At 46.9% G+C, this 24,574-nt stretch overlaps 1 protein-coding gene across 1 annotated transcript; it reads left to right on the forward strand.

Annotated features, from left to right (window-relative positions):
• The first annotated feature begins 1,571 nt into the window (after nt 1–1,571).
• ASB1 (ankyrin repeat and SOCS box containing 1) lies at nt 1,572–18,932 on the forward strand. Its single transcript, XM_026105994.2, has 5 exons — nt 1,572–1,938; nt 3,713–3,854; nt 5,935–6,237; nt 11,319–11,704; nt 13,957–18,932. The coding sequence occupies exons 1-5, from the start codon at nt 1,806–1,808 to the stop codon at nt 14,088–14,090; spliced, it is 1,098 nt and encodes a 365-aa protein (XP_025961779.2). The 5' UTR covers nt 1,572–1,805; the 3' UTR covers nt 14,091–18,932.
• Nucleotides 18,933–24,574: the final 5,642 nt, after the last annotated feature.

Consider the following 24,574-nt stretch of genomic DNA (forward strand, 5'->3'; position numbering starts at 1 on the left):
AAATAGCCTGGTGAAGTTTAAGCAATCTAGTGGTTTTTTGCTCGGTCCCGTTTCTGCAAGCCCTCTCTATTTCTTGGCCATTATTTTCATGACTGGCTTGCCTTTGCCCTCACTTGTAGTCCACTGCAGCTTCCTCCATCCTGAGCACAATTACTTTCTTTCTCATATTAGTCAAAGCATCAACCTGATGGATAACCAGGGGTGTTTATACCTGCAAAACCTTGTGAGCTTTGCTACAGGAAAAAAGCAGGAAAAAGCAAGTGCACAAAACTTTCTTGTCAATTTTTACCTATGGGAAAACTTCTCTAGTCTATTCAACTAAAAAAAAAGCCTAAATAAAATAAAAACTAAATAATAAAATAAAAAATCAACCAGGTGCAATGAGACAGCCTACATATGTGTGAATTGTCTCCCCAGAGGTGCAGCTGGTGACTGCAAGGTTTCAAAGATTTGCAAAATTTTAACATCTCTCTTGGTACCTTTTTCTCTGCTGCTTGCTGGCAGAAAGAGCCCCCGGACCTGTTTACCAACGACTGAGCTCTGCATTTTTTACTGCTCCCATTTCTAGGACGAAAACTGTTAGAGCCACCAGAGCTTGAATCAGCTTCCTGGGGAACAAACCCAGGTAAATCTGGTTTCTGCTGAGGTTTCCTGTTGTGATGAGCTTGCAGAAACTACATCTTGCTTTCTCCTTGCCTCACCAGGATTGCCTTCCTGAGGACTATTCCAGCTGCTTCTTCCTCTGGAGCACCAAGAATTCAGCCCAAGGACTTCTTCTTACTCTAATTATTACTCATTTATTGCTTTACATGATCAGAGCTCCACAGGGTCCCCTTTAGAGACCAGGCTCTGTTGCATGAGGCTACTAGGTCCTGTGTACAAGAGTGCAGGTTTGCTGTGTCACATTGACTTTCCCGGGGCACCTACCAAATCCCTGGGAGATGCTCCTGTTTGGCGATCAGGGTGAATAAGCCCCTGGCAAATGTCTTGTGTCACTAGGCTTCACCGTGTTTCAAGATGTCGCTTTGGGTGCAGTAGGCTGGACCCAGCTCAAGGCACGACGGGTCTGTGTGGGTGCCCTGTCTGCCCCTGCCCTGCGAGCACAGCCGCCTCCATCCTTCGCGAAGGGGAACAAGATGCCCCAAGACACTTGGTGGGTCTCAGGTGGGCCAGGAGGAAGGTAGTACCAAACTGGGGCGGGAGGCTATGAAAGTCCTGCTCTCTCCTTGAGCCGGGGAGTTCCAGTGGAGCGGCTCAGGGCTGAGCTAACAACTTCTCCTCCCTCTTTCTCCGGCATGTCTAAACCTCGGTCTGCGAGGCAGTGCCTGAGGCTGACAGGCTGTTTTGCAGGCGGGGCAGTGTCTTTTTTAACCACAGAAAGGAGGGAGGGAAGGGAGGCCGTTTGTTTCTCCCCTCCACCCTCCTCCCTGCTAATATAATAAGCGGAATAACCACTGTCCATATTGCAGAGGAGGAGGGGGCGGGTTTGAAGGAGGACTTGCTTGGGCGATGCCGCTGTTCTCCGGGCTGTCAAAACAGAAGCAGCAGCCATCTCATTAGGCTGGGAAAAAACCACCTTAACATAGAAGCAGGAAGCCCTGGGCCCTGGCAGGCACCAATCAGGCCGGGCTCGGGGAGGGAGGGCTGTGGCTGGCAGCCTGGGATGGCGTGGGCAGGCGGGGAGAGGGGAGATGGCAGGCCAGGCCGGGAGTCCGGGGTGTGCTAGCGGTGCAGGCGTCGGCAGGCGGGAGGCCAGAGCGATGTGAGGGGCAGGCGTGTGGGGGTCCCCTCGAAGACGAGCGCAGATGGCGGAGGGCAGCCGCGCTGACTGCCAGGCCGGCGGTGCCCGTGCCCTCCCGCCCGAGCCCAGAGATGGCCAGGACACTCCCGGCATCGGAAGTCTGGGTACCAACCTCAGTGCCTCAGATGGACACGCAGGTAACGTGAGGAGAGAAAACAGCCACGAAACACCAGCGAGCCCGCACCGCAACACCCCCTTAAAGCCCGCTAAACCGCCCGCAGGGTTTCAGCAGTGTCTCACAGGGCTGCACACTGCCTCGCCGTGCTGGTCCTGGTCGCTCTCCATCCACCCAGGCACCTGCCTGCCCCACCACCACCCCTGCCATAAATCCCAGGGTGGGCGAAGCATGAGGGAGCTGCTGCCTGCTTGGGCTCAGGGTACGGGGGGCCGTGGCGCTTGCTGGATGTGTCAGAGGAAGAACTGCTCCTCCAGGTTGGTGGCAGGAAAAAGCCACACAGGATTGGCCAAGCGGGGCTGAGTGCCCCAGCGTGCACTTGGTTCCCCTGCTCGGTGTACTTTTAGTCCAAGAGGTTTGTTTCAGATCAAGTTTTAACATTGCGTGTGGGGCAGCATGGGTTGTGCCCCCTTCGCCTCCCCACCGCAATTTGCAACCTGCCACTTGTTGCCTCCAGCGAACAGGATTCATCAGTGGCAGGACGGGGCAGGATAGCTTTGCCGAGAGCATCTGGGCACCTAATTTCCTTGTCGTGGTGCGAGGGGACAGCAGCCCTGGTTTGTGCTGACACGCTGCCCACGGGGGCAGTTGTCCTCGTCTTTGAAGAAACCTGTCTCCTTCCAGGTCTTTGTTATCCCAAAGCACTTTGGCAGCTATGATTAGCATGGGGATGTTTGAACAGGCACAGAAGGGAGACACAGAGAGGAAAGCAGCTTCCTCCAGACTGCAGAGCGGGGAAGGACCAAAGGCCCAGCCCTTGCCAGCCCACTCAAAACCTTGTGCAGGGCTGTTGCGTGGACTAGCAACACCGTCCCCATGCTTCAGCTTTTTCTCAAGTAAATCTAGATGATACAGCTGAAAAAATGCAATGTGGACTGGATTTGTGGGGGCAGGAGAGCCTCTGGGGGCTCAGTATGGCTGGGCAGGGCAGGGACCCTGTCTCTGCAGTTCCACTCAGGGATCAATCAGATGGGCTGCTAGGCTGGCAGCATAGAGCACATGCCAGCTCACTGCTCCCCGCGTGCTGGGCCAAACCTGGCCAGTTCTGTTGTCTGAGGGGGGACAGGGCATACTTACAGAGTTTGGTCAAAGTGCTGGTACAGCCATAGAAACCTATGCAGAGGATTTACTTGCATGGTTATACCAATGCTGGGAACTTCAGACTGCAACCATGTCTCCTTTGCTTTTTTCTGGATGTAGCCAGCACTGAATACATCTTGGAAATTTCAGAAAGGTCCCTTGAGATGCCTTAAACTTCTCCAGAGCATCTGGTACGTTTGCTAAGGAAAGATTTGGACCTGTGGCAGCATGTTGTGCATCCCAAGTGCACCCAGGAAACAGAGTTGTTGCGGAGTTCAGGGGCAGTTTTTGCTTTTGCAAAGCTTCAGTCCATGATCTGTTCAAGTCATGGGGTGGGGGGACATACCTGTTGCTATTGTCTTGGCCTGTGCTTAGCAGTGAGCATCAAGCAGCCGCATTATCAGCAACTGCATACTGGACAGGGGGCATTCCTTGCTCCATGTCTTTTCCCTTCTGTCAGTGTCTGTTGGAATCAGACGTGGAGAAATATGAGCTGTAGCTATGCTGGTGTCTTCTCACAGGAAGACAGACTCTCCCCCATGCCATTTTTAGCTCTGTCTGGTGATCCTGGGAGCTGTGCCAAAGCTCTTCAGCGCTTGCCTCCTCCAGCAGCCTCTTGCTAGGACTCAACCCAGCTCCCCCTCTCTCCAGCGCAGGTCGTAATCTCAAGGAGTGGCTGAGGGAACAGTTTTGTGACCACCCCATCGAGCACTGTGAGGACACCAGGCTGCACGATGCAGCCTACGTGGGGGATTTACCCACACTCAAGAGCCTGCTGCAAGAGGAGAGCTTCCAAAGGTGAGGGGCACTTCTCCCACTCGGTGCCAGCCCCTCCTTCCTTCATTAACACATTAGCTCTGGCTCTGCAGGTCCTTACAGGACCAAGGGAGGAGTCAGATGCGAGGTCCGATTGAACTCTGTTCTGAAAATTTTGGCTAATGACTCTTTCATCCCCTGGGCTGCCTGCCTGAAACTGTCCCAACCCCTTCGCCCTGCAGCCTGCTCCTTCTCAAAGCCCGTCCTGTTGGCAGAAATGCCTTGCTCCATTTTTACAGGAAATGTATTTGGTAGGAGATTGCTCCGCTCACCGCTGAAATTATGCCTGTTAGTCCTCCAGGAGGCAAATCTTGAGCCAGTCCTGTGAGGTTCATAAATGGGCAGTGTCCACGCGTCAACTCTCCTCAGATCATGCTGGAAATATAATACTGTGAAAATAGGAGTCCACATATAATGGGAAAAACATATAAAAGGGATTACAGTCAAATATAAACCTGAAACGCCCTCCGTTACAAAATCTGGCCATAGCTAAGTCTGTGACCATGGGGACAGTTAATTAATTTTCCTGCACCATGGAGAAAACTGCTTAGAGTGCAAATGTCTCTCAGCCTTAAAAAAAAGGTCCTTTCAGCAAGAATGAGAATGAGCCAGCCCCTCCTTCTGTCACCAAGGTGGCTCTGTTGAGCCTCTTCAATCCCTCAGTCTGAGGTTTTGCCCTGTTTCTGTCCCATGCTGTGTAAGAACACCACCACAGCAGTGCCAGATGGCCCTCTGAGGCTCCCAGTGAGCTGAAAGAGGCATCCTTCCCTGCAGGCAAAGGCAAAGTTAGGCAGTAGGAGAAGATCCGGACCCATACACCCATCATCAGAGTGAGCAGGGAAGTGACTTCTTTGAATTTGGGGGCAGATATAGGGTGGAGATCCCCAAGCCTCCTAGGATAAAAGGGAACACTTTTATCATAAGATTGCACAACTGAGGACTCGGTGCGCAGTTCATATTGGTCTTCTTCCTAAAACCTGGTTGAAGAAAAAATTTGGGGCATTGCTTTTCTGGCAAATGGCCTTAAACACGGCATATAAAAATTGCTTTGCCCTGTTCAGATTACATGGGCCTGCATGCAGTTTGCTGGAAGAGCAAATTGACCACTGCACTGGCTAAGGGGCACATTTTCCTGCCTACCTTGGCCTTAAAGAAATCCCTATCTCTCTGCGTGTTGCTGCTGAAATGATATTTGCAGTGATCTGAAGAGAATATGTGATTGATGGCTGGACATTTATGAGATTTTTAGGGCTAACCTGAGATTTGGATGAGCATGAGGATTAGTAACAGTGATTTCAGGGAGGTCTGAGAAGCTACAAGCCAGAACCATCTCCTCTATAAATTGAGCAAGGCTCTTTCTGCCAGTACTGGTGTCTACCAAGGATATTAATGGCCTATTTATGCTGTTCAGAGCAGCGTGCCTGCCCTCCCAGAGCTAGCTCCTTCCTGGCAGGGCTGTGCCTACCCAGAACTAACGTGCCCTGGATCTGCGTTCATGTCTCCCTACGGTGCCAGGTCAAGCCTGCACATTGCCAGTGGTGTGATACGGATGTACACGTGCACTTCCAGGTGTCTCTCCACTCTTCCTCTTTCTGTTTCTCTGCTGCTTTGACATTGTTATGTGCCTGTCAGAGCAGCTTGGAGTAAACCACTGTTTTAGTCCCCAGCTTGGTCACTTCTGATTTGGGATATCGTCTAGATAGTGGAAAAGGGAAAAGGTAGTAATTTTTGGCTCATTTTGACTAACTTTTGAGGCAGGGTTTGTCTCTTGCTGTGTATAGTTGCAGCTCCTGACACAGCAGAGTTGTGCTAAAGCCCATATTGCGGGCACTACTTCAGTTCCTGCTACAGTCTCTGTCTGTGTGTAGCACCTAGCACAACAGTGCCAGGTTACATGCTGGAGCTTTTTGGGGATGCTATAAATAGCTTAAAATGGGGAGGAAAAGCTTCAAGGGGGATGTTTGGCGTCCTCCAGCATCTTTCTCCAGCGCTGGGGGAGGCAGGGTGGCATAAGGTGGTGGGAGGCCCTCTCTGACCCGTTGCTTCTCTCCTGACCTGCCAGCCGGATCAACGAGAAGTCAGTGTGGTGCTGTGGCTGGCTGCCCTGCACACCGCTGCGCATCGCTGCCACTGCGGGCCACGGCCCCTGCGTTGACTTCCTCCTCCGGAAAGGGGCAGAGATTGACCTGGTGGATGTGAAGGGGCAGACTGCCCTCTACGTGGCTGTGGTCAATGGGCACCTCGAGTGCGCCAAGATCCTCCTGGAAGCTGGGGCTGACCCCAACGGCAGCCGGCACCACCGCAGCACCCCGGTCTACCATGCAGCACGCGTGGGCCGGGCGGACATCCTCCGGGAGCTGATCAGGTGAGAGTCAGGGCACCGGCTGGAGATGGCCCTGGCTGGAAGGGATAGGTCTCTGCCTCTCTCTCTCTGCCTCCCTCAGGCTTTTTCTCCCATGGGGCCTGTGGGACTCAGAGCACCCACTTCCTCCTTTTACCTCCCCCTTCTCTCTGTGGCACGTCCAGTGTCTCCACAGGCCTGATGAAGCTGGCCAAGAAGGCCACTGATGTGTGACACCTCCCCCCCCCCCCAGTGCATCATCCCCTAAGAAAAAGCCCAAGCAAGGAGTTGTTTCTGACCCCGCCATCAGAGCCAAGCATTGCAAAGCATCCCCTCCCTTTCCTCCATGGCCCTGCTCCATCTCAACAGCCCATTGCTGGCTCTCTCCTGCATCTGGCTCTGTGCCCCTCTGTTCAGTCCCACCTGGCTGAGTTTATGAGAAAGGTGGATCCCTCAGCTGGTCAAAAAACATTCAGAAACACATCTTTGCTGAGCTCTGCTTCCCCGACCATTTTCTGTCCTTCGGAGAGATGCCTGCGCCAGAACCACCTGTTCTTGGCTGCCTGGCATTTGCCCATCACTAGAACACCATCTGGGGCATCCAATTCATCTTCCCCCTTGCCAGAGACCTGACCCACAGCTCCACTGAAGAGGATGGCATCTCTGGGGTAAAAAGTGATAGAAATCACTATGGGGAGCTGAAAGGTAGCCTTTTCTGGGTGGCAGGGGCCAGTACTGTCTCTGCTGTGCCTGCTTGGATGCAACACTAACTTTTGGGCATCCAGCCAGCCCTTCTTTCTGCAACATGCTGAGCCAGAGAGTAGTTTGTCCTTGGGAGCACAGGGCCATTCCCTGGAGGACCACCAGCATGGATGCCTTATCCACCCGGGTGGACCAACAACCTGGGTTGCCCAGCAATGAAAGCCTGGGTTAGTTCTGCAATAGTGTCCAAAAACCATTTTCCTAGTTCAGAAGGCTGTCAGACATGCAAATATTGCAGAGCACCTGATCCCTTATCCAGGCTCTAGCTGTGGCAGGGTTCAGCAATGTCGGGGGAATAGGAAGATCCCCTGTCCTTCAGGGAACTTTGTATGCAGCACCAGCAGCTCGGGGGCTAGCAGTAGGCTGTGTGAACTTGAATTTTCACCTCTGTGGCATGCTGTGATACTTCCTTTCTTCTAAACTGAAGTTCTTTGTATAAGGGACTGTGCTGAGCAACTGTATGGGCCATTGATGCCAAATAATAAGGGATTATAAGGGGAAAATATAGGTTGTAGAAAGAAGTAGTAAAAGAAAGGAAAGTTTATTTGGATTCCCACAGAAACGCTCTCCAAGGAATCCCCTCTGTGACTGTAAATGCTAGAAAATAACAACAAAAAGGATTTGGATACAAAAATTCCACAATACTTGGAGATTTTCTCTTTTTCTTTTTGCTTATGGAGAAATTATTTTTCACAGAAATGCAGCTTTAAGAAAGCTGGCAAGTAGGAAGAAGGGAAGACTGCCCACCCCCCACTCCTTCTTCTGGAAGCTGAGACTAGGATGTCCCCATCACTATGTGCTTGTTGGCACAGGGCTCAGGCTCACAAGCTGCATTCCTGAGAATCTCCCCTGATATATCCGCTAATGCAGGACGAAATGTAGCAAATGGTATTTCAGCACACGGAGAGCTGATGTATTGATTTATATGTCTACTCCTTGGGAAGCCTTGCCAGCAATATTAAAAGCAAGATTTTGGAAAACTTTCAGGATTAAAAATTAACTGGAGTTTGTCCAATATCTTTTTATTAGACAATGTCTCTCCCAAGGCTGCTAAACTAATACCAAATTGTCAGATTGCCCAAAATTTCAAATATCTGGGAGTACAGATCTCATAGATCTATTCAGAGTTTTGTACTTTAAAATGCAGCCGTATGTTACAAAGCTCATTCAAAGGTTTAGAAAATGTCAATCTAAAAGATTTGGCAGGGGGAAATGCAATGAATAAAACCCCTTTTACTGAAATATAAAGAAATATTTTGGAATATTCAGCTTGAGATAGCCCCAGAGTCCTGAAAAGAAAGCCCAGCCTGGCCAGGCTGTCCTCCTCAACACAGACATTTCCCTGGTACTTTGCTGCAGGTGTCTAAACATCACTCGGTTCATTTTTTAATCATATGGTAGCACAATCAGGATCCACAATTGCTGAACCAGCTAACCAAGCAATAAGTGAAATTGTATCCATTAATAGTAAATACAAGCATAGCCATGGAGTGGTGATCCATTTTATAGGCAGACTGGTGGAAATATTTACAATTATACTGCCAGGGTATAGATTACTTTCCTAACAGCTTGTTATGTGATCATGCTGCAATGAGATGGACTGCTGTATTGTACTTGCAATGTAACTGAGGGCTGACCCAGTGTACTAAGGATGAGAGAGTCCTTTTGCCTTGCTAAAAGCACTGCAGAAGAGAGCTGACAAATCACACCAGTGCCTTAGATGTGTAACTAACTCTATGGAAAAAGGAGAATTTCGTATTTTGCTGCAAAATGGAGATTTCCACAGAAAAATTTCACAGCAATAATAGAAAAAAAAAGAATAGGGAAGGATAGAAATGTGAGGGTATGTGGCTGCCTAGTGAGCGCTACGGCCGTAGGAGGCAACAGCCCTACAACAGCCCTACAAAAACCATATAACAACACAGATGACTCCATCCAAAATGCTTTGATAGTCTGATTTTAAGATTGTTATTATTTTTTTAATCTGCAGGGAACGCATGTGATTTCTATGGAGAACAGACATCTTTTCTTATTTAGCCCTCTGTGCTCCAACATAGGCGAAGCCAAGCAGATTTAGCAAAGCACTCTGGAAGCTACTGGAAGGTGGGAATGTCCCTCAGTGTGCAGTGGTTGCCACTGGGCTGGCTGCCTGGACTGGGAAGTGAAGGTTGGCCACACAGGCTGGTGCAGAGACCAGCTCTCACTCTACAGTGTCGTCACTGCCTAACTCCATCCCCACCCTGCTGTTCTCCACCCCACAGGTCACTTGGGAGCCTAACCGAGATGTTCATGGCTTGGGAGATCTTGTGGGTTGGGGTAAAAACATACAGCATGCTGTTTGCAGCTTTTAGACAAGTTTTCTTGACCCTTGTTCTGTGCATGCTTAATTTAAATGAGACTATTTCTGTTCTCAGAGTTAAAGCATGTGGTTAAGTATTTGCTGGATCGGGACCAACCCCCACTGGGTTCAGAAAGAGCTATGCATGCCTTGAGGCAGAATTTGTCCCCAGGTGGTTTCCTTATATGTTTTATTAACTGAAAAGAAGACTATTATGATATCTAGGAAGACAGAAAAACACGGTCTTCCGAATGCATGGTTTGCAGTTTTGAGAGAGGGACTGGCAGGTGAAGGAACATTTTATTACTGTGCAGGGAAAGGATAGGGCTTCTGCTTGATCTCGAACTCTGCAATTAAAAAGAGCTGCTCATTAGGGGATTGCGCTGTCTCCCTCCTTGCTCTGCTCCAGGCCGCACGTGAAATAGAAATAGATGCAGCTGCAGTGTCACCATTGCTTGGGTGTTACCCAGCCTCAGGCCAAACACAGAAAATAAATGCTTATTTCTTTTGTCACTTCTTTCTGCAGCATTGCCATTTTTCAAATTCCATGCTTTTCCAGAGTGACACTTCACCTTTTTGTTCCCATTTATTTTGCTGTATTCTTCTCTTTCTCCAATAGTAAAAACAAAATAAAAAAGACCTCCAGAGCAAATAAGCACTATTTTCTGCTCATTCTCTACCTGGCGCCATCTGTACTTCCCCAAAATATCCCACTCAGCCTAGATGTTGTAGATGCTACTTCTGTTGTATGACCATGCTGATTTCCATTGAGCAGGAGTCTGTCCTGCTCACTCATCTATTTAGTGCCATGACAAGCCAGAGACCACTTTGCTCTGGCTGCAGGGGATTATGGAGTAGTTGAGACACTGTGGCACCATGAGGTGAAGATGTGAGATAGTGGCCTCCCCACAGAGTAGCATGAGGCAAGAGCTGGTTGTGAAAGGCTTGACAGGTTTGCTGTAACATCTTGTGGAGGTCTCTGCTTCAGTGATTGGAGTGTTGGCCAGTGAAGTGTAATCTCTCATGCGGTATCTAATATAATATATAACCAGTGAACTGAGCTATGCAGAATGGATGGGTAGAGTGGAAGTTCAACACAATTATTTAGCATTTTTCCAGTTGCCTGGAATGCTCAGAATTGGTAAGTGCATCCATTTGGCTGAGCTGAATACTAGGGAAAAGGCATGTGTTTGACTCTCTGATGGGATTTCAACCATCCAAGCCCCTTCAGGAACAGGATTTTGTCATACATACTTCACTTGTGAGCACAGATTTCTGTTCCATTTCCCGGCTGTTTGTGACAGTCAGATCAATTGCTTGTCTAACTTCTCAGCCTTTTTTATCCTGGTGGGGAAGTTATTTCACTGCCTCCACTACATCTCTTCAACTGAGTCACTTGGAAACATCCCTCACTCCCTAGCCAGCCAGTTAGAGGCCAACATTATGTGCCATTGGCCCAGACTGAACTGTCCCTCGTGCCAAGGCCATGCTCAGCACATCCTTCAGGGAGGGCGAGGAAGGGTGTCCCTCAGCTGCTCCTCCTCTCTTCTGATCCTGGGCTGTTGCAGGCATAGAATATGCTTTGCTTCTTAAAAACCAGACTGTGCTGTTTACGGTACCCCCGCTCCAGCCTCTCTCTGCCTCTTTAACCCTGTTTTTCAGGAGATAAATGTCCCAGAGTTAATTTGAATGTGAAACTGCATTAAATCCCCTTGTGGTTACCCTTCTTTGGAACCAATGTTTCCTTAATTCAGTTCTGTTTTGTTTAGTTTGCTGGTGAATGACAGGACCCTTGCAGGGCCCTACTAAGGGTAGATATGGCTGGTTTTTGGGTGGAGGGGCACATAGGTACCAAAGGCAGACAAGCCGCAGGGTTCTTACCCTCTGGGTTAGCATGTGGCCAGCATCCTTCTCTCTCATCCCTGCCATTTTGTGCCCCTGGGCTGCAGGCATAGTGGTGTTGCCCTTGCTTCCAAACAGCCTCTCCTTCCTCTCTCCCATCCAGGTATGGCGCAGATGTGGATGTGAATCACCACTTGGCTTCCCGGCTCCCCAGCCTCTCCTTGCGGCCCCTCACCACGCTGGTGGTCTGCCCACTGTACATTAGTGCTGCCTACCATAACCTCCAGTGCTTCAGGTTGCTGCTCCAGGCAGGAGCCAACCCAGATTTTAACTGCTGTGGGCCCATCAATATCCAAGGCTTTTCCCGGGGCTCACCAGTGTGTGTGATGGATGCTGTCCTGCGGCATGGTTGTGAAGCAGCATTTGTCCACCTTTTGATTGACTTTGGAGCCAATTTGAACCTGGTGAAGGTGGAGGCCTTGGGAGGTGAATCCACAGGAAGGGTCAAAGTCAACCCTGAGGCTCTGCAGGTGTTCAAAGAAGCAAGAGGTAAGTAGCTTTGACTTACTACAGTGGCTCTGGTTTTATCTAGGTCTGCATTTTAGAGAACTCTTTGGAAGATTTATTTGGTAGTTAGGGGCTGCTAGTAGAGCATGCTGGGTGCCATGGATTTACTTGTATCAGTGTGTTTCGTGCTTGGTGGCCATTTCTCCCTAAATATCACCACAGGTGCCTTCTCTGCTGTTGGCACCATTGGTATCTTGCACAAATGGCTTCCCCCAAATAAGGAGGCAGCAGTAGCTAGGGAGGGTGGACATTACGTCCTCTGTTGTTCAGGTCCATTTGTTCAGACCCCTTTAGCCAGGTGTAAAAAGATTCTGCAAACAGGATATACACAACTTAAAAGTGTAAAGCAATTCGAACACACACAAAAGATAGCTAGGATTAACAAGCTCTTCAGCTAGGTGTTACTGAGCTCACCTGCCCTGACAAAGCATCCAAAGAGCCTTTGCTGTCCAGGCAGGTGTTGGGCAGGAGGGGACCATGGGGCTTGGTCTCTGTGGCTCCCTGGCACAGATCCTCAGTGTTGCCGTGTTGCTGTCTGCCATCAGCTCCTTCACTGTTGGTAACAGTGGTGACTTGACCCAGTTAGAGTCCCCGGTAAGCCTCTACCTAGACTCCCTGTTTTTCTCCTGTTGGGTTTCATACCTTGCCATGGTGCTTTTCGTCTTGAATCTTTGAGCTACCAGTGATCCCCAACTCAGCAGTCTCACCTCTGTAATTTTTGTTTTTTCAGCTTTCTGTGGTCTTTCTCCGAGCTCTTTTCCACTGCTTAGCAGTGTCGTCAGCAGTCTAAGGCATGGTTAGGAAGTGGGGCCATATCAGAGCTGGGTTGTGGGCCCATGGACCACTGGTAGCTGACAGGCAAGTTAGGGCAAGTGGTTGCAAAGAGAGGATACAGTGGAGCTCCACACCTCTGGCACTAGTGTCTCCATTCTCTTGCTCTTTCACCAGTTGTGGTGCATCCAGCCAGACCCAGTTCAGTGAAGCCACAGCAGTGTGCCCTCACTGTTCTTGAGTGCCCGTATGGCCAGGGGGTCCCAGGGCTTCCTTGGGACTGAAGTGGTATAGTGGTATCTGGGCAGGCTGGTTGGGTGGCAAAGTCACAGTAGTGGCAGGAAGTAGGAGATGGGAGCTCAGTTGACAGTGTAAAATGGTGGGAAAAAGCTGACTTTTTGAATTCAGCATCCTCTGGGAAGTAAATGAGTTACAGAAGATGTAAACCAGAGCCTCAAGCTCAATCATGCCTGCATTTACCTGCTATTTCTTTCCTTTTTCAGCAAAAGCAACATCAGTTCAGTGTGTGCCCCTGTTCCAGCAAGGGCAGCACCTCATAAAATCACCAGGCTCAGGCACTGAAGGCCAGGGATTTGCACCAGGGTCAGAAGTAGAGTTTCCCTCTGAAACTGCAGACCAGAGAGATTTAAAAGGGATTCAAGACATGGGATGCAATGCCTAGCCCCCAACTCAAAGTGTATTCAGCTTTGCACATGCCTGGTTTTCAAACCCTCCTGGACTTTTGCAGAGCAGAGATGGGAATAAACCAGGGCAGGTGGTTTCCATTAAGCCTGGGTTTAGGAGGCAAATGGGACAGCCCTGCCTGCTCTCCTCAGGTATGGCAGTCAGGATAATGGAGTGATGCCTTGGAGGTCCAATTCCTGAATCAACAAGGATACCACCATACTGTTCTTGTGCTGGCAGCGCGCTCCATGAATTCAACAGAAGCCATTGAAGGAAAGTTGGGATAAGGCTTGAGCTAGCTGCCAATGTTGGAGCTTCTCCCCACAGCTGTTGCTTCCCAGAGGATGGCTTAGCACAAAAGGAAAGTCTACATCACTTTAAAATGATCTGATTAGTATAAAGCCCCTCATAGCCTCCACCGGTGCGGATTTGGCAGTGATCTCTTGGACCCACTCTGGCAGGGATCAGGTCCATAGTAAACCCCATACAGTCTCCATCTTGACCTTCCAAGCTGCCCGTGTGGCATTTGTGATTGCTCCAAAGCTTTTACCAAAAAGTGTGGCCTCCTCACAGGGAGGATTTGTGCAAGGTCAGCTCTCCTGCACTGCCTTCCTGTTGCTGTGCAGAACTTTGCCTCGGCTTTTGGAGGGGGTAAACGGCTCCTATGCTGTCAGCAGAGGCTTTGTGCCGTCCGGAGCTCAGCACAATTTACATGCTGTTATGCCTCTCTCTTTCTCCCTCTGTCCCTCAATATTTCCTCTCTGCTTTCTTTATTGCAGGCCGCACCCGGAGCCTGTTGTCTCTCTGCCGCATAGCTGTACGAAGAATACTTGGCAAATGTCGTCTGGATCTGATCCATATCCTTCCAATCCCAGACCCCATTAAACAATTTCTACTTCACGAACACAGTTAAAGGGCAATCGACTGCTTTCCAGGACAGTTTCATTTGGTAAATGACTGAGCTGACAAAACCAGGTGCCAATCCTGACCCCACGGTCAAATATTGTATTTGCTCATGGAGTGCACATAATTCCCCGCAGCTGTGGTTTTCCCCTTCAAATTTAGGGTGCAGTGATTCTGTGTGTCTATACTTAAGCTACCAGTTATCTAACTGGTGACCTGTTGTTTGCAATTGGTTGGGCAATGAGGCCAATACCTGTGTGTGGCTGTTACATGAGCAAACACAAAATATCCTATAGCTATTAACATATATCTGTTTGTTATGACTCTACCTCTGTTACTGCTCCTTGTTAAACATATCTTGGGCCTCAGTGGCACTTCTGTGTGGGAAATGCACCCATACTTCAGCCGTGGGCTTTCATTTTCCTCTGGTGTGCTAGGGAGTCTCTCCTCTCCTTGGTAAGAGGTTTAAAACAGTACTGTTCTCTTTCTGGCATCAATACCTGGCCTTTCCCTTCCCCATGGAGTCTGTGATTGCTGCTGTGAAAGTGGGTGTATTTTCTTCTGTCCTCTTCTGGTGTGAAATGCATCAAGTTTCCTGTCCAGTGCTGTGTGTTACTTGGAGAATTGTTTCTGTGTCTCTATGTGCTCCAAGGTAGCTGCTGTCCCGGCTTTCTTTGTGTAGGGGACCCATCATGCAGATAGGGGAGTAGCAGAATATGTAATCCTATCCTGTCTGAGTCCCTGTCTACAGAGCACCAGATGTGCCATGGCATCTTGGCTCTCCCTCCAGCACCATGATGGATGAGGCAAGGGGTGGCCAGTTCTCCCCATGACTGCCTAAGACCGGACCAAGTCTCATAACCACTGCCTTAGCACGAATGAGAAAACATGTGGAGAGAAGAAGAAAAGGTAGTTTCACATGGGAAAACTGATAGTTACACAGCCTGTATAGCCCATTGTGGTGATGTGGTGGTCCCTGTGTTTCAGCCATTGCTACTGTGTGAGTATTGGGTGATAGGATAAGGACTGTGATGTTCAAATGAGACCATGAAGTGAACCTGAAAGATTTCTGGGGTATCTCTGGGGAAAACAATAGCCAAACTCATCTCCTGTTTGCTGTAAAATGTGTCTGAATATCTGGGAGTGACCAGGAATAACAGTAGAAGGCTTGTTAAATTGAACGGTTGTCTTGCTGTGCTGGATGGCAGTTGATCCAATGTCTGTAAATGTATCTGTGTGATTATGAAGAAAAAACCATCCAAAACTCTCTCTAGACTGCCTGCTTTGCTTAGAAGTTACCCCGTATCCATAGTCACCAATATTGCAGTGGTCATGATGTTACTGAAGGCCCGGTAAAGTAGCTAACAGTGGCAGCACGTAGAAATAGAAATGCCCACCTACCTGCTACTCCATATAGAGTCTGCACTGGTCTTTCTTAGACCTCCCGTGCTAACAAGGAAGTGGGGTTGTTTAATCTACCTTGCATTTCAGGAAGTTTCAGATGCCTTTGGATATATCTCCAGCATAACTGACAGCCCTGGCTATCCTGCCTATATGAGAGCAGAATTTCAAGGCTACCCCATGGAATGAGCACTGAGGCCCCCAGGACCAGTACCCAGTGCCCCCACTCCCCTCCTATCTGTGTTGGGCCTCCCACATATGGGCCCAGGAAGGCAGCCGTAGAAAGTTGTCCTTTATAGAGCTTGTGCCAGGAGTGTCTTTCCCCGGATGGATGCCCTACTTGTAGACACTCTTCAAATTGCTTCAACCTTTAGACCGGCTGCTGAAGAGACTGACTTGGGGTGAGCTGCATACCTTTTACTTGGAAGTACCTGTTTTCAAATGCATTTAGAGAGCTGGAGAAAGAGCAAGAAAGTGAAAGGTGAATAGGTCTTGATGCCAACTTGTGAAATACCCTTTCTCCAGAGGCACCAAGAAATGCAAAAATCAGAGCTCAGACTCTGATCTGCCCACTAAGGGATATGTTTGTGGTGGAGTTTGCAAAGCAATAATGGATTTTTCTGTATGTTGTATTAACTGCTGAAGAACCTTTCAGAGATGCTTTCAGAGAAAGAGGAAGGGCAGGAAAAATGGAGTCTCTGATTGTTTCTTATTATTTCAATTCTATGGCCAGGCTGGAACATGGTGCTGGAACGGCATCCAATGTCCAGCTAGCCTCTCACGTATGTGGCCTTTGCGCACTGATTTTAAGTTAAGGTGACAAGATTTGCACTGCTGAGAACTGCACTGTTGAGAACAAGCTAAACTGTGGTGGTTATGGTCAGTGCCCAGATACCAAAGCAAAAGATACTTTCAAAACCCTCCACAGACAAGATATAATGGCAAGGATACAAAGCTATGGGCATGCTTTCAGGGTGGCAGGGCAGCAGTATTGCACTGTTTTCCTTTTCAGGCTTGCAGATGGCTTAGGTTTTCACCATGCTGGAGGCCAAGGCAGCCCACGAGCTTGTTGCCTGAGACTTGTGTGCTTGCTTTATAGAAGTATCAACATGCCAAAAAGATGCAAACAGGTTGTAAAGCCTCTCGTCACCTTGCTGGCAGTACCATAATGTTTTGCAGGAGCACGGACCGAACATGCTCTCTAGCTCCAGTATATAGAGGCAGAAAATGAGCGAGGTTGTCTTGAGAAGATGCCATGCCAACAGCTTATTTGGGTCAATTTTTTTCCTCTGATTTTGCACTTGATCAGAGAATTTTGCAGACTAGTCATGCATTAGTGCCTTTTGGGAGGAAGTGGTAGTACAGACATGGAGGACATGTTTCTCCAGGAAGAGCTGGCTCAGTGCTACTCCCCCTAGAATGAGGTACAGTGGAAAGCCAGGGTAGGTGGTGTGAATGATGGAGAGTGGCTGAAAGAAACTCACAGAATTTAGTTGTTACAGACATGATTAACTCAGTGTCCAGTGTAACTTGAGTGCGTAATTAAAGCTAAACTTCTGCAGATGACCTTTTACCAGTTTTCCTTATAGCTTCCTTCAGAGGTCAGTATTTGATTTGTTGACTATTGTGTCCTTGACTGACACAGTCTTGCAACAAGCTTATGGATAGCCAGCCAATGACTCCCTACCCAGTCCAGCAACTGTAGCCATACGTTTGTGTTCCTTCCCAGAACTGTGACTCCCATATGAGTGAAGCTAAGAAGAGCTCCCTCCTACCCATGCACAGACTCAATACCTGGTACAGATATAATTCTGTGTAAGTCCCACTGGTAAACTCAAGCCATGCTGGCAGTGAAGACTTTGGCTCCAATTAGTTTACCAAATTCGTTCTTTATATATAATTTGAGATATGATGATCATGATACTCTAATCATGTGCTGAACTTTGTGCATATGGGTAGTTCTTTCGACCTTGAGTTCGAAGGACTGCATAGGTCTTCAAATCCAACTGCACCTATTTAACCTATGTGGAGTCCACAGGACTCCCCTGGTCATGGATATTTCAAGACCAAACTCACAGGCAAAAGGATGCTTCTGCCAACCGTATAGCGAACATGCTTGAAGTTCAACAAGCACTTGGATCAGGATAAAAGCTTTAAGGCGAAGGAGGCATTTTTCCTGGACTACCTATCAAAATTCCATCTTAACTGGGGGCTGTGCCCCCTGTGAAGGTTCGAACCTTAAGCCTGGATGGTCTTCCTCTTTTAACTGAGGGACTGAGGACAGTACAGCCCAGTGAGACAACTCACTTGCACAATGATACGCCATGAGTGCAAAGAATGATTTTGGAGTAGGTTTCTGGGACACTGGTTGCTGAGGATACATAGACCCAGCTTTACCTAAGTGAAGTGGTTTAATACACAGACAAATATATAGATTAATACTGTTAATATACAGATTAACCCTGTTAATACACAGATTAACAAATCTGCAATCTTCATTGTAGAGAGATAAATATTGAATCTTGAAATAAGATCATGGCATTGATAGACCTTGCTGTCCTGTCCTGTAGGTACCAGAGCTGTATCCTCTGGCTGCCCTATCCCTTTCAGTTGGAGGAAGAATAGTCTTCCAGTATGATATCTGAGCAATAATATATGCATAGTATATAGCTTCACGCTATATAAACAGCATTTATTCTTGCCTTAACTCAGATTTCACCAATTCCTCCTATGTAGCAACTGTATTTTTTTCCATGTTGTCCATGCTCAGATAATGTGAATAACACATGAGTACTGTGAAGTCATGAGTGGAAAACTAAACCGTTCCAGAGTATACATCACATATAAGGAAGAATCCCTATTATACGTGTGCATAATATAGAAAGTATGTGTTGTATGGCCTTGCTATAAATGTGGATGGGATAGGATGGTGGATGACAAGCTTTGGAAAGTGTCTAGAGAACCAAGACAGATTTGGAATAAGCAAAACAGATCCAAAGCAGTCTTTTTCGCATGTGCTTTCTTGTCTTTGTTGCTATAGGGGATTTCCAGGGCACAAAATGCTGGTAGCTGGTTATACCCTACTGTCATTTCCTGCCACTTTGAAGTTTTGCAAAAAGCAAAAGAACAGTATTTGTTGGGCTGAAGTGTTTTCTCCCATCCTCAAATTCAAGTAAAGTACTTTTTGCACTCAAAACCAGCCTTTGAGTTGCAGCATCTCTTTAGCCCTTCCTGTTTCAGTGAAGAAATCAGCCTAAGAACCCACCCAGGACATGGTAGAGATGACATGCAGGAGACACCTGTTTTAAGAGGTGCTGTTCAGTGGTTTGTTGGTTTTGTTCAGAGTGGAATGAATTTGCACAGCAGCAAGATTAAATCTGAGAGCAGACTGGAGGTATCCATGGTAAACTTGGGTCTGTCTGTAGCTAAATAAAGACATTCTAGCACAAGAGCCTGCCTGTCCGTCTAATCATTTATCTCAACATGGGAAGGAGAAATACTGCTCTATGGAGCACAGACCAGACTTGGGACTTCTGGATTTGCAAAAGTCTGAATCCTGCTGGCCTCAGGGCTTTGGTTTGGAGGCTGTAGCTGACTCCTCAGCCTGTTTTCTAGCCACTGGAGGGGGCCGGAGAACCACGCTGCCTGCAAGTGTGTTACAGGCAAGCAGGCAGAGTCTGGGCCCTGGTTTCCTGCGCCATTGCCAGCTTCTGCATCACCACCCCCGTACGGTTTCAGGAGGGATGTGGCAGCAAAATACAAACCAACCTTAATGTACAGAGGAAGATACAGAGTCCCCCCCCGCCCCCCGAATCCTCTTCCCCACAGAGCTTTCAGACATTCTTTCATGGGCTCGTATGTGCTTCCAGCAGTGCTGGCCTGCCCTTTCCTGAGGGTGCTGTAGCATCTGATGGCAGCAAAAGGTGGCTGCTGTCATGTATTGCTGGTTGAAGCAGTCAGGCTGTCTTGGCTTTCCACCTGGTTCTTCAAAATAAGCCGAAGAAGGCTCTTTAGACCTATAATTTCTGTCCCCCTTCCTTTATACCAAGCTTGTTATCTTTGATCTATTGAAGGTCCCCTTTCTCCAGCAAAGCTGATGCTATGGCCACCACCTGGAGCCTGGTCTGCCCAACATATTTACTTTACCATAATCTGAATGTGGCTCTTCATCCATTGAGATATAGCCCACAGCCTGTGGCAGACAGTCACCAATGTACCCAACAGTGCCAAGTCCACAGAAGTTACCTGCAAGGGAAGGCTTGCCAACAAGTGGCAGCCCTGAAAATCATTTATTAATCCATTCCTGTGGCAGTTCCTAGAGCTGGAAATGCAGTTCCACAGTTTGATGTGGCATGAAAGCAGCTCTGAAGATGGTTAATACGATTCCTCAGAATATTTTGAGTCTAATAACTTGGCCTTTTCCACCATCTTCTTTGCAAAACTCCCAACAAACTATCTCTGAAAGTTGTTTTGTTCTTCCTAGGAATTAGCAGATGTTGTGCAGACTCATGTCTGTCACATCCAGACAATTTGCTATGGGGATTACCTTCCTTAGCTCACATAGTAGAAAGAGAGCATTTCAGGGACCCAAGGATTTAGTCCTTGTAGCTATCTCCAGTCAGAGGCACTAGTCCCTGTATCTATCTCCAGTCAGTGGCACCAGTCCCTGTTTTAGGATCGCTGCTGTTTTAGCTTGGGTAATCAGCCTGCAGTACCCGATGCCAGAATTTCCTCTAAAGGCAAAAAGAGAGTTTCTCCTACATTGGAAGAAAATGATCACATGGTTTGGAATTATGGTGATTAAAATAAAAGACAAAGAAGCCCTAATTTGGAATTCTAACATATATCCAACCTCAATATTCTTCTAGCTCAGAAATGGTTCACTTCTGCCTCCCAGGACAAAAAAAACGCTGGGACTAATGCAGCAGCCACCACTGAAGGGAAAAAAAAAGGGATGGAGCAATGCATAGAGCCTATTCCTGCTGGGCCTCATTGCCCTTGGTAAGCCATGAACCTGGTGCCCATAATGCTGGCTGGGGGAATGGGTCAGCTATAGAATCTCCATTCCACACTTAGGGAGAACAAGAGATTTCTTGTCATGTGGGAGAGCTCTTCTGTGTATTTAACCCATAAAGGCTGGGACAATAAACATGGAATTGTTTAAAGAGCCACTAGACTCCAGCCATTATTTTGCATGTTATTAGCCTATGCCCTCTTGGTCATGTCCTCTCTGGAGTCGACAGGCTGAGATTTCTGGTCACCTGTCATTGAACTTCTTGCATGTCTGGGGAGAAGAGATCATCTGTGAGTCTGCCCTTGGTTTATATAATGGCATTACAACATTTTCTGTATTGCTCACACTTATCAATCTTATCTAAAGATTTAACAGAGTTTCCTCTCCTGCAGCAGTAAGGAAGAGAAGAGATTTTTGCCTTGCACTGTGTGATGCTCAGTTCTTTAGCCTGAGCTGGGAAAATCAGCAAGACCACAGTAAATTTCACTCAGTCTCAAAGCATTTTCTCTAGCATGCATTATTTCTATTTCCCCAGCCACCTACTTATTTGATGGGGTTTTTTCCCCCTCTGAGCATCTTCACAGTTGTCCTCTCTCTTAAATGATCTCTCTCACACCTGCAAGATGTAATCTGCAAGAAAAAGAAGAGGTGTTTAAAAGGCATGAGGTGCACCAGCATTTGGACCTGCCAGCCCTCTTATTTGAAAATCCTGCATGCAGAGACCTACTGCTCATCTGTCGTGTGTCTGAGAAATGCGGCAGCATGTTTGGGGAATGTGGCTCCTTTTGCCTGTACAACTCTGATGCTTCCAGCCCTGAGCAGAGGAAAAGGCAGCTCCAGCCCCTTGAGACTATCATTGCATTGCAGAGCTCATTAACCCATCTCAAGGTACACTTATTTCCCACTTCTTCCAGCACTTTCTCTCCCCAACGCACATGTACATGCCTGATTTGTACCATTCTACTCTGCATTTTTTGCACTTCTTTTTTGTTTATGCTTTAGAGACAAATGAAATCTGCTTTTGTTTACTGGAAAGTATGCTTTATTTTCCCATCATTGAGCATCTGGTGTTTGTAAAATTCACAACAAACCTTTCCAATAGAAAATCAGGCCAGCCTGAGTTTGCATTGCCAGGAGTTCACGTGTGCCATGATCTTTGTGCTAAAAAGGTGTTATAATATCCAAAACCTAGAATGCAGCTGCCAAACAGGTTTCGCGTTGGCAAAAAACTATAGTAAAATGCTGAAAATTCATGGTGCCCTCCAAGTTGTGTTTAGTGAAGGCCACGAATTACTGCAAGGGCCAAGTAAGCCTGTGCTTAAAAGCTCCCTGCACAAAGGAAACAGGCAGGCGGAAAGTCCCCTGTGAGCCCTAGGAGTACCTGCAAACATTTGTGCTGCCAAAATAAAAGTTAGCAGTGGGGAAAAGAGGTTCAGAAAACATCTTGGGGCATCTCAGGCCATTTCTGTAAGGCAGGACCCAGGCCCAGGTTAATTAAAGCAGCCTTGCACCCCATGTGGAAGCAACTCATTGTAGTGAAGTGACAAATGAATATTATTTTGAGTGCCACCATACAGAGATAGCTGGAGGTTGTGCCTCTGAGGTAGGTATGTTTGGGGACAAGTTTTTTTAAGTGTGTGGACCACAAAAACATTCAAGAAATGGCCATTATTGGAAGTCTGGATGAAATTCTGCCACTTGGAGGTCAGAGGAAAAAATAAGGCCATAATGGATAAGATATCCTTGGACAGTTTTTGTCATTGATTAATGGCTTCAGCCATCCATCAGAAGGTATCAGGATGATGTATGATTTGTACACAGTCTGCTCCCCATAGCACAGGCTTTCTATAAGCCTTCCAAACATAGCAGGGTGAGGTGACACTTGTAGATACAGCATTTTCTCTGATGGCATCTTTCCACAATCATCTGAAAGCTGCTAAGGGAATTTGGAAGCTGGTTTCCAGCCATGATTCACTTGGCCAACTCTGCACTGGCCTTCAATTTTAATAATTTGGCGACATCCATTTATTTAATGTTTTGCAAAGCAGGGTCTGCATTTGCTCAGAGAAAATGAGAGTTGAAGGATGGTAAAATGCCTTCGTAAATTGGAAGTTAAATTAAGAAATCACTTCAAAAGCACTGAGTACTGTTAGCTCCATGCAGCAGTGTCATTTATGACATTGCAAGTTGTGGTACCATTTGGAGGCACGGAAGATTAAGGAGGCACAGGGAGGGGGTGGATTGTTTCTGACATTTCTGAGACTGTTTTCATTTGCGGCTGGAATGTAATAATAGATTCATAATTTGTTCATTTCCCATAAAACACAGTTTTTACCAACAAGTCTTAATTTTGGAAAAATTCAGAATTTCAACATTTCATATCAGCATGAAAGCAGTTTCTGACCATTTTCTGTTACATTTGATTGTATCAATATTATTCCACTTCATTATCTATAGTGAAAATTGTCACATGTGGTCCAACAGTTGTAATATTTTATTGTACTGTATTCTATTCTATTCTATTCTATTCTATTCTATTCTAAAATTATTAGTGGTAGCTGCAATTTGATCTTCAATGGGACATACTATTTTTTCATAGAATCTTCTGTTTATGTTCCAATGAAATTGTGATGATTTGACAAGTAGTACATTATTCCAGCCATATGCTGAAACACAGTAGAAAAGACAGAGTAAAACAAAATAAATTCAACCCCAACAATTCTACATAATAACCTATATTTTTATGAAAAGCTTTTTCTTTCAAACTACTTCCTTCTGTACATTTTCATTGAAATAAATGCAATATGACACCAAATAAATATGTTTAAGTCATTATTTTTTTCTTTAATGAGAGTTGGTTTGCTCTGTTCCTCAGTGTCCTAGTAAGAAGGATAAGGTTCAGGGTTGAAGAATTCACACAGAACACTGTAACAGATGCTAAACATTTTCTGGAGTTGCTTGGACACACCGATAGATAGATGCTCTGAAGAGCAGTCTAAAGCATATCAGTGTGATGGCCTTCCTGCACTGATGAACAATGATGCCTCAGTCATGTGTTGGTGCCCCATGGCATCTTTGAGCAGTGCTTCCTGCTGGGCAGAACAAAACTGTTGCACTGTTAAAAGCCTGACTCTGCCTTGCGGTGCTGCAGACTATGGTGCTCTGTGGGTTTGTGCAATTCTGAATTCTTCCTTGCATCCCAGCACCACTCTAGCACTTGGACACTCTGCTCCAGAGACTTCTTCCCCTTGCTGACCCGGAAAGGAATTTTGCTTTATAATTAATACGTTGCAAGGCTTTCTGCTGTTTGAAGGTGTTCAAGTCATTGCCTTCATCAAAAGAACCAACTAAAGCTTCTTATAAATACTACCTAGCAAAGCAGTTGTTTTCAATTATCCTAGCTCCACGCCTAATAATCCTATCCACGTTCCTATAATCACCAACCTCCATTACTGCAACTTCCTTAAAGCGAAAAATCAAAGCAGAAGTTCTTCTTTACCTTAGCCACCAGTTTGGACTTAGGCCATCTGCATGTTTATGCATGCCACCTACTCTTTCCCTGCCTTCTCCAGCAATGTTCTAGCTTTCACGGTACAATACTGCAGCGCACTGTCCAAATCATGCAACATTCAGACCAGAACTGTAGCTTAAAAAGCATTTAAGAAATCTATGAATTGAGAATTATTTTTAACTTGGTAGCCTGAAACAGTCTCCAGTACATGTTGCTGGGAGTTGTTTTCTTCTGGGAGTTCAGTGAGCTTTGTGTTTAATAAACCTTCTGTTTAATGATGACCCCAAGTATTTCATGCATTGTAGACTGTCAATGTTGCAAAGATGTCAGCAAAACTAGTTGTGCCAATACAAACAGCTCCAGGAAGTTTTACTGTTCCCATTGCTGGCACATGAGTCCCATTTCTCTTTGCTCTATTTACGTGTACATGTACTAGGAAAGACCAAAAGAAACGAGGTGCAACAGGTGCTTTCCAATCCTACAATGTTACAGTTGTAACATCAGCTATCCAAAGATAAAAAACAGCATAGTTAGAGAATATCTGTGCATCGTGACTTCCATAACACTG

The sequence above is a fragment of the Dromaius novaehollandiae genome, chromosome 7 (assembly GCF_036370855.1).
Source record: "Dromaius novaehollandiae isolate bDroNov1 chromosome 7, bDroNov1.hap1, whole genome shotgun sequence".
In the NCBI taxonomy this organism is placed as follows: domain Eukaryota; kingdom Metazoa; phylum Chordata; class Aves; order Casuariiformes; family Dromaiidae; genus Dromaius; species Dromaius novaehollandiae.